Below are 10577 nucleotides of genomic sequence, written 5' to 3'. Positions count from 1 at the left end.
CTCTTGAAGAGGACTGTGGGGGAGGGTCACGTGACGTGTGTACACACTGTAGAGTTCAGCACCACTCGATTCGTAGTAAGATCCTCAGCGTCATCCCCTTTCCAGAACAAGCTTTGGCGGACCAGAGACGATTATACCTTCTGTAACTGTGTTTACGCCACATATCGGCGCCTTGATCGAGCGCACTGTTACTTACTTCATCTCACGCGAGGTCCTGGTAGTCTAGCTACCGATTTGGGAGCTTTTGTCAAAGTATCCGAGGAGAAATGTCAATGGAAATACAGCAGAACCCGATGCCTCCGTAGAGAGCTGTCTCAGTGCCAAGAACTGGTCCTCTGGTGAGTCGGTTAGCCAATACCTCCCTATATTCAGTTTAAAGTTGTTTTTAAAGTGGCATTTAACCCGCTGTTTTTCGCGAGCAGTGATGGGAGAGTTCGCTAAATCAATCAGATTCATGTTTGACACTTTTTAACAGTTTACGTACTGCTCGAAGAGAGGCATATTTGTGACAAGTTAAGTAAAACTGTAACATCAGACAGGTTAAACTCAAACGTGCGTGTAATGCCCGGATGAAAAACAAACCAGTGATATTCACTCACTGCTCAGGCAAACAAACGCATCCTTTTAGTAGAGTTTACCCCCGTGTTTGTTTGTTTTATATATATGTATATATATATATATATATATATATATATATATATATATGTGTGTGTGTGTGTTTATACAATTTATGTCATTTTCAGTGATATAAGGGTGTCTGGATGGGTTGTGAACATACTATAAGCATAATCAGACTGTGTGAAGAACACAGTGTATCTTTACATTTAAACACTGTAGCTTGTCAGTTTTAGCTTTTATATGATATATATTTGAATTAAAATTACAAACAAACCAGACTTAAACTGAGTCAGTTAAGTAATGAACTAACATCTGAAAAGTGGTAAATTGTTTTTAAACTTGAGAAAGCTGATGTGAAAGTTGCGTACTCTTATTGACTTATTAATGACTAACCACCTTTGAGAAGAACACCACTGCATTGTAACGTAATATTTACTAAATTATTATATTTACAAAAACGTTTTGCATTTTAACCTCATTTGTGTTGCATATGTTTAAAAAAACAGACGCATATTTTGAGGTTTTCAGAAATTAATCCAATTAATTTTGTGTCAAGGAACAAAATAACAAATGGAAAAGCATGATGTTGTTTTTATTTGCCTGAAGTCAAGTCTCATATGATGACACATTGGCTTATTTTGCAATATACCTACGCACAAATGATGTTGCTGGGAAGTGACATCTGACTTCTTTTTATTGCCTAAACAACCGTAAACCTTAGGGAGGCTACGTTACTGTTGGATCAGGTCCATGTAGGACTTGTAAGAGGATGGCAATGTGCCTGTGCTTTCTGTAGAAGATCCCAGACGTCATATGAGACAGCTGAGAAAAGCATGCTTCTTTGCCTAAAGACACTAGCGAGTGCTTTACTCTCCAGCACGGTCTGGACTGTCCAGATGGACATGAGAGGATTACATAACCTGTTATCCAGTTGTCAACTTTGATCTCTAATATTCTCTTCAGTCCAGATATTTCATTCCACATATTTGAAATATTATCAGCTGGATGTAAAATCATTGGAGATATATATATATACACATTGATCTGACCCCAATAACCTACAATATAACTATAAAAACATGATGTACACCTCAAAATATAATGTTCACCAGCAAAGTGATGCATAAACAAATTGTGCTCTACAAACCATGCACGAATAATTTGTGTAACCAGGAGAATTTGTTTGTCTCGGTTCAAGACTAGCCAGCGATAATCCATGCACGTGGTACGCAAACACCCAGAGTGATCTTTCCTGCTGATGACTTTACAAAGAAGTGCTGAGAGAACATGTCGCCCCAGGGGTCAGGCCAGCTGAGGTGCTGTCAGGAAGACTAATACAGATAGGATATGTGCCGGAGGTTTAATTGAGACCTTGTTTGTTGGTGTTTAGCAACTTCGGGAAAGTATTGCATGCCATCGTTTGCCCTCTTGCTTGTAGGTGGTGAAAAGCAGGTAAGAATCAATGCTGCTGCTGTGGGAGAATGAGAGACTGGAATCGGGTCAAGGCAGTGTTGAATAAAATTGCTCATCGATGAAGATGTTCTTCTGCACCACCCACACTTTAAAGCTATAGACCAGCTTTAATTATGACCTCACATGGTTAAGTGTCCATTTATTAATTTGAGATTTTGACATTAAATATTTGTATTTCAATATTTAATAAGACACACTTTGATCTTTGTACCAGGATGACCATATTATAGTTGGCAGAAAGAAGACTGCTGAGTTAAAACACTGTACATTGTTGGAAGGCACAAGCATTTACTCACCTTGTCATTTCACAGTGTAAAAAAATATATATCCCGTCAAAATCTGGCAGTTGTTTGCCAGAAGTTCTCTTTGAAAAATAAAAAAATATGACATTTTGGTAATATGCATAATAATAAAAAAAATAGCAAAAATAATGCAGTAAACATAAAAAATGTAAGACAATGGAAAACAAAACACCTAATGTACATAATAAAAAATGTAAACTATTTATATGAATAAACTGGCTGATTTTTAAACTAAAATTAAATGAACTATAGTATAAAATAAAGTAAATGTAAATTATATACAATTGTATGTGATGTATAGCACAGGGACTTTAGATAATATAAATTATATGGTAACCCCAAAGATTGACAGTATTTTAAATATAATGCAATGTTGAATCATTACTTGCTGTTTTAGTATGTTCTTGCATGCAGTGCTAGATTTTAGATTTCACAACATGATTGTGTCTTTATCTTCATTTACTACGTTATCTAAACTTTCACAGCACGAACACACACACCCGCAAAACTTAGCAACTGCAATCATGTGACATCACTCAGCCGATTCTGAGAATTTGCTGTACATTCCAGTGGTGATACGAGGGGTGTAGAGCAGCCCTCTTTTCATCTGCTGGGCGGTGGATGGGTGGACTTCTCTAAAAGTGTCAAGTGCATTTGGTTGTACTCCCACAACTCTCTTCTTCCAGATTCATCAGCCAAGATGTCTTGTTGTTTGTGGGAGGGAGGTAGAATTAATAACTGGCGTCATTGAGAAGTGCAGTATGCATTGGAGTGGATGGACACTTACCTTTGCAGGCGTGCTTGCTCATGTATGCAAGCCGTGAGCTGCAGGTGTTAGAACGCCTCTCTTAAGCGAGCTGTGATGTCAGCTACCTTTTGCACTCATTCAGGAATGCTTCGGTCTGCTAGCCAAGACACTGTTTAGTCATGGTCTCTTGAATGAGACAAGATTCTGCAAAGCAGGGACCTACAGTAAGGATGAGCGGGATGGTTGATAAGATCAACTAGCTGATTACTATGATTTAATTAACTATTTTATACACACACACACACACATACATATATTTCTAATCTAAAAAAAAATGTACAATACGGTTCAAAAGTTCAAAAGCAAGAGAAAAAAAAATTAATCCAGCAAAGATGCATTAAATTGTTTAACGGTAAAGATGAACCATTTCTATTTCAAATAAATGTTGTTATTTTAAACTTTCTATTCATCAAAGAACCCTGAACAACTGTATTCTGGTTTCCAACATTGTTAATATTAATAATAATAAGTTTCTTGAGCAGCAAATCAGCATATTAAAATGAATTGAAAGATTATATGACACTGTAAACTGGAGTAATGATGCTGAAAATTCAGCTTTGCATTACAGGAATTAATAATATTTATAAAAAATGTTTTTTTAATATTTCATATGAATATTTTCAGTGTTTTTTTTGTCTTTGAATAAATTATAAAATAAAAAATTGATTGGTCAAATACAATTTAATTCACACACACACACACACACACACACACACACACACACACACACACACATCAGTGAATGAGTAAATACAGAGGCTTTTAACAGTTTGCAACTGAATCTCCACTGTACTGCCCTTATTTGTTGGTTGCTATGGTCACAGAAAGAGGAGGAAGGGAACAGGATGATGACTGTTTATAAGTTAGAGATAGGGACACAGGTAGTAGCTAGTCTTGGCTGCACTATTGTGTTTTCTAGATTAGCAGTTAAGTCCTTTGCAAGATGTTTTGTTTCTTTGAAAGTAATTCATGTGGAAAAGCCAACATGGCCTTGGAAGTATTACGGACTTAGACTTTTACACCTGCCCTTTAGAAACCATCACATCTTATTTTCCCACGGTGGTCCTTTTCTCTTGTTCCCAACCTGTGGCCAACCGGACAGAGTCTCTTGCCATTGAGAAAAACTGTTTTGCTTCCACAAGTTTTACCTCCAGACGAGTTTTTAACTGTACACATGAGGATATATACTGGTAGTTTATACCGGTTAGACCACAACATAAAGTCCTTCGTGTACATACAGAGCTGTAAAAACATGCTGGTTCACTAAAGGTGCATGGCTACAAGGTGAAAAGGGCAAATGAGTGTCTCCACCCACTAGCGAGAGCCATAGAGGAGCAATTTGGGGCTCCCCCTCTCCAGGCCAAAACAGCCACTCTGTGACTGTTACATAAGCAGACAGAGAAATGTTCACTCAACAGTCATTATATCTGCTCGGATGTGCTAGGCATTGTCTGGGAAAACTCAAGGTCCACTACCAAATACATGCTGACATGCACATGAAAGCCAGAGGCCTTGTGTCAGAACGTCTGAGCTCCAAAACATTCCTAAGACTGTTGTTCTCAAATAATGTATTTATTTATTCATTTATTTGTTTAATAGCTATGTGATTTCTTGAGTCAGTTAAATTAATTAAATCCATAATGAAGCCAGTTGCTCATCGGAGGTGAATACAGAAGTGAGGCTAGTGTTCCCATTGTGTTCAGGGAGAGTGTTATGTCATTTATGTTTTAATGAGTGGACTGCAGAGCAGCTCTCTGCGTGTGCCCACGCTCTGACCTCATCCTGAACTCAAACCTCACACTGTGCATCCACTGCACCCTTGACACGTCACATCTCATGCCATAAATCTGCACGCCTCACAGTCTCAGAGCTGAATTATGCCATCCTTTGGTCACCGCACATGCAGTTTCACCGCCCAATGAGTCAAGGAGCTGAGCTCTAGAGGTGGAACCTATTGTTATGGAAAGAAATGTCTGATGACATATAATGCTGCTCCTTTTTTTTGGTTCAAGGTGAACCTCAATGGCTGGTGGTAACTGGTATAAAATCCCTGGGTTTAGTTCCAGTGTAGCATATTGTGCTGAGTTTCATTCATGTCTATAAGATACATTGAAGTGGAAATAATGGTGTTTCTTCAAATGTAATTAATTAATGCATGGTTTCAGTTTTCTTTTCTGTGTGATGATATAAAACAGGGGCGGCCAACGTCAGTCCTGGAAAGCCACAGTCCTGCAGGCTTCAGCTCCAACCAAAGGGTTAAAAGAAGGATACAGGGAGACCTATGTTGGCCACCTCTATATATAAAAAAATCTAGTTTTTTGCAAAGCAAAAAATACTATTATTTAGCATTACATGTGCAATGTATCAGTATAGGAGTCTGTACATATCAATGGCTTATAAAAGCTTTTACTCTGCAAAAGGAACAACCACTATGCTAATATCACATGATTAGTTGTGTCTTTGAGAAATTAGAAAGTTGGCACCAACCTGCAAACTAAATTAAATTTTTTATTTTTGTATTTAAATTTTGCAGTATTCCAGAGAATATAAATTTATGTTGCAAATTGCAACTCGGTCCTCTTTTAATAACTGCTGTGGTAGCTCCAGAGATCAGTTACTTAGAGAGACAAGTCATATCATTATTTACCGCACCTTTAAAATACAATTTAAATTAACAGTTGGAGAGTATTGTTTGTGAGCTATTCATCATCTTGGTGTCACTAAAGGTGTGCAGTCCTGCTCTTGGAGATCCACCTTCCAACAGAGTTGAGCTCCATGCATAATTAAACACACCTGAACCAGATAACCAAGATCTTCAGGATCACTAGAAGCTAAACTCTGCAGGAAAGTGGCCCTTCTGGAGAAGGATTGGACACCCCTGATCTCGTTGGTTAATAGATGCCTTTATTTAATTAAAAACCAAACCAATCCATTAGTACATTGCTCATATTCTTTTTTTGTTTTTGTTTTTACAGCTGATTCGGAAAGAAGGATCGGACACCTTTGGAACTCTAGAAATGTGGCGCTGCATGGTTTACAATGAGACGGACAACAGCGTGGACCTCCGGCTCTGCCAGGACTTTGGACTCATCCTGTCCGTCTTCTCTCTGGTGTACCTCATCATCTGCTTTCCAGTGGGGCTCTGCTACAATGTCCTGCTGGTGGTGGTCAACCTTTCCAACAAGGTCACTATGACCATGCCTGACGTCTACTTTGTGAACATAGCCATTGCTGGCCTGGTGCTCAACTTGGTGGCCCCAGTAGAGCTTCTGGGGCCCAGTTTTACACGCTGGCCCATGTGGGAGTACAACAACGAGCTCTACATTACCCTTCTCATTCTCTTCAACATCTCCTCTCTAGTCATCATGTACTCCACGACCTTGCTCAGTCTGGACTATTACATCGAGCGGGCTCTCCCGCGCACCTACATGTCCAGCGTCTACAACACCAAGCACGTCTGCGGCTTCATCTGGGGCGGTGCCGTTCTCACCAGCTTCTCTTCTCTGCTCTTCTACGTATGCAACCACGTCTCCACTAAGATCATCGAGTGCTCCAAGATGCAGAACAAAGAGGCGGCTGATGCCATCATGATGTTCATTGGGTACGTGGTGCCAGCGGTGGCTGTGCTTTACGCATTCGTGCTAATCCTCCGCATCAGGAAGGAGTCCACCCCTTTGGACCAGGACTCTGGGAGGCTCGATCCATCCATCCACAGGTTGCTGCTGGCCTCTGTGTGCGTGCAGTTTCTTCTATGGACTCCATACTACATGACCTTACTGGTGCACACAGTGGCTGGAGCTCCTGGGAGCCATCCCAACAAACAGCACCTCACCACATACTTCTTCTTGAGATGTTTATCCGAGCTGCTCGCCTTCAGCAGTAGCTTCGCCATTCCCCTCATGTACAGGCAAATGAACAAGAACTTTTCCCATAAACTCCAGCGGCTTCTAAAGAGGTTGCACTGCAGGGACCAATCGTGTCCTCACGAACGCTCCGCAGTACAGCAGGTGGTCACATGAGGCTCGTGTCCAGTTAGACCTGCTTCTCCCTCATTGGCACTTACTCCAAATCCACAAAAGTAGAACCAGCACATGAACCTGGATATATATTGCGTGCTGAAAGGAAGTATTCTGCTCACCACAAGGAGTGGTATGTGTCTCTGTGAAATTGTGGAACTTTCGTAACGCTTAACGAATTAACTTTATTTGTCCATCTCTGTGGTGAATGGGCGACTGAGAAGAAACCACTAAGTGCTGTTTTTGTTTAAGCTATGTCTATTCTTTGGGTTTTTGGGCCTGGGGAAAATCTCAATCCATCTGATAGTCTTTTCGGTCGGTGGGGGGTGGATGTCGAACTATGTAAGGCATAGCCTTCTAATGTGATGCTTTTAGACCAACCGTTTCCCTTTTAGCTCAAGGCTACATTTCGCACCAGGCTCTCTGTGTTGTGATCCACAACAGCATAAGCTCTTCAGTCTGGATTGAGTTTTCTGGTCACACTTTCCATAAAAACCTCTCTGGTAGACGCTAGTAAATGCAATATAATTACCTCAATTTCACACACCAACGGGCATTACATTGGAATGGTCTAACCAACTTTTACAGCACTCAGAAATAACTCAATGAGACTGATATCAGGGAGCGGGAAAGATTGTGTGTATGTGTGTGGCTGCGTGCTGGTGGTTGTGGGTGTGTGTTCTCGGGTGCTTGCTGCTAAAGTAATGTGCATCATAACTGCACAGCTGCTCAGCCATATTAATTCCAATCAAATGTGTATAGCTTATTAAGACGAAGCTATAGAACGATCTACTTTTAAGTAGATCAACTAGTTTTAAGGTCAACTAGTTAGAGATTTAATCTTTATTCAATACTTTTTCAATCATTAGTCTGTTACTACTGTAATTATTATCCATGCACCATGAGGACGTAGTTAACAATTCATGCTTTTGATGGGAAACCAAGTCGCACAAGTCCTTTTGATACAATCAAACATATTTGGTTTCACTTAACAGCTTTATGCAGTAGATTATTTGGTAAAACTGCTCAAAATTGTACTGGAGCCTACTGTTGATATCTGAAAGTATTGATTGGACTTCAGTGCTTCTAAGCGATGAATCACATTGGGATAACATTTCCTTTCTAATGTGCATATCCAAAAGAGATAGCTTGTATTGAGATCAGTTGCATGATTTCATTGTATGCATATTTAGAGTGATATGCATCAGTGCTCTTAGTCTGAGAGAAAATTGTAGACATTTCCAGAACATAATACTCAAGAGGCATGATGGGAAATAGTACAGTTTAAGCTACTAAATGGTTCGTTGTTATCGAAAATGTCTTTTCTTGTTTTTCTCGAGTCAGTGGATGCAAAATTAGTATGTTTTGGAGAGAAAGCACTGCATGTGAATGGAAGACTGAAGAAGTATCATTTGAATGCATGTATGCAAGGGAGAGAATGTATTGAAGTCATGAAGGGGAATCAAATCAGTGAACCCTTAATCATAAACAATGAAACGGCCTCAAATTGCTATGTTATGGTTGTTTTTAGTGTGCTAATGCCAGTATCTATCATATTAAGTGATATATGTGTATATATTGTACTTCAGAGATTTACTGGAAAAAACAGACATGCCATTTTAGATTACAGTATTATTTTCTCAGAGATTTATTTAGATACTAAAGTGTCAGTCATCCTCTGTCCCATACCGAGTCAAAGACTTGTTCAATAAACTAACATGAATATAATCCTGCTTGGCTCTTTTCTTTTCTTTTCTTTTTTTTTTTTAATCCCCACGTCTAAAAACATCACTGCTTTCCAAATTACAAATGAGGAAGCATGTTATGGTTTGCATCAACAAAACAGGTATGGATGACTACTCACTCATGCATACCAAAGAAAAGGAAATAAATATAGTTTATGCCACAGATGCAAAAAATAAAATAAAAATAAATTCTTGGTGCGAGTCTCAGAATAGTGCCAGGCCCCAGGAGCACAAACCACACTGAAATGTTTTTTGGCAGAAACGGTTTGTTTAGTTGCCCATCTTCAGAGCAGCAACAGCCACAGACATTAGAGCTTATTCTGCTTGTTTTTCAACTGATAATTTCTGAAAAACACATTTTGTTGCAAAATGAACTCTTTCAATAAGAGGGCGAGTTTGGGTAATTTCAAGTAAATTGTTAAAGATAGTGGAAACTGCATTGCAAAAAGAATGACTGCTACCTTACAGGTTTTCCAAACAATGTCCAGGTAAAATAAATAAATAAATGAGTCGATGTTTCTGCCGTTAGGCTAGTCAGGATTCTTTAACAAAAAGTGCAGTTTTTTTTTTTTTAAACGCCACTTTCTTTTCTTATTTTTCTTATCCTTTTTATACATCTACATAGAAAAATAAATAACTTTATTTTATTGCTGTTATGTACAAAGGTCAATCATTTTTGTTTGCCGTTTAAACAGGAATACACATTTCCAAACCACCTAAATGTTTGTAGAGTAAAGTGTAAAGAGACTATCCAGTGTTGACCATTTCAAATAACCTTTAGAGAACGAGCTTAGCTTAGCTGACATAAGACGCTGCCGTGTGGACGCTCACAGAATAAGAACTCACCTGGGTTATGTTATATACTGGCTCGCAGTGGGGGCACCTGCTGTCAACAGAGTCAGGGGTGGGTGTGTGTACGTCTGGAATCAAGTGAGCTCGGTCAGAGTGGGAGTAGACCGAGGGGCCCCGTTCAGGCCGCAGCACTGTGTGCAGTCTCTACGAAGTGCCTGTGGCGTCCCCAAACCAAGCCACAAAAACCCCTGCGAAAGAAGATCATTCTAGACATTCTGAGAATTGTTTTGGCTTCTGAACACCCCCTGCACAACATATCCGCCTGTCACAACACAAGAGCAACATTGTCCGATATGGAACAATGGAGCCAGGGTGAGTATCGGAATGTTAAACAAGGAACCAACCAGGAAACATGAACAATTCCATCTTGTTTGGCAAAACACTCCAGAACTTTATTGTGTTTTCTTTTTTTTTCAACTATTTTGTTTTAGTTATATGAAGGTCCCATAATTCATACTCATCGTACTTGAAAATGTTTTACCATGCCTCCTTTATTTTATTTTTTTATTATTTATTTTATTAACCATAAGCCATTTATTTATTTATTTACAAACTTCAGAATTTTAGACCTCCCCATTATATATATATATATATACTACCATCATTTCCAAACAGTACTGACACAATATATCATTTTAAATGATTATGTTGACTAGTGAATTATCATTTTTGTTTAAAATGTCCACTGCTGGAGATATTAAATAATTACGTCCGAAAGTCAGTAAGTTTAAAGAAAGTTTATTTTCTAAGAGTCCACAGGGTC

The 10577-nt window shown here is 39.1% G+C and overlaps 1 protein-coding gene across 1 annotated transcript; it reads left to right on the top strand.

Moving 5' to 3' along the window:
* Positions 1-42: 42 nt before the first annotated feature.
* On the top strand, positions 43-8945 carry LOC127953565 (probable G-protein coupled receptor 146). Its single transcript, XM_052552759.1, has 2 exons — positions 43-338; positions 6177-8945. Exon 2 carries the CDS (start codon positions 6219-6221, stop codon positions 7218-7220), a length of 1002 nt encoding a protein of 333 aa, XP_052408719.1. The 5' UTR covers positions 43-338; positions 6177-6218; the 3' UTR covers positions 7221-8945.
* The last annotated feature ends 1632 nt before the right edge of the window (positions 8946-10577 follow it).

The sequence above is a fragment of the Carassius gibelio genome, chromosome B3 (genome assembly GCF_023724105.1).
Source record: "Carassius gibelio isolate Cgi1373 ecotype wild population from Czech Republic chromosome B3, carGib1.2-hapl.c, whole genome shotgun sequence".
Taxonomy (NCBI): domain Eukaryota; kingdom Metazoa; phylum Chordata; class Actinopteri; order Cypriniformes; family Cyprinidae; genus Carassius; species Carassius gibelio.
The sequence above is the reverse complement of the archived record's forward strand: the minus strand, read 5'-3'. Positions and strand labels throughout refer to the sequence as shown.

Bases quoted from the DNA above. Each gene is read 5' to 3' on its own strand.
- LOC127953565 (XM_052552759.1), top strand. From the start codon at position 6,219: ATGTGGCGCTGCATGGTTTACAATGAGACGGACAACAGCGTGGACCTC.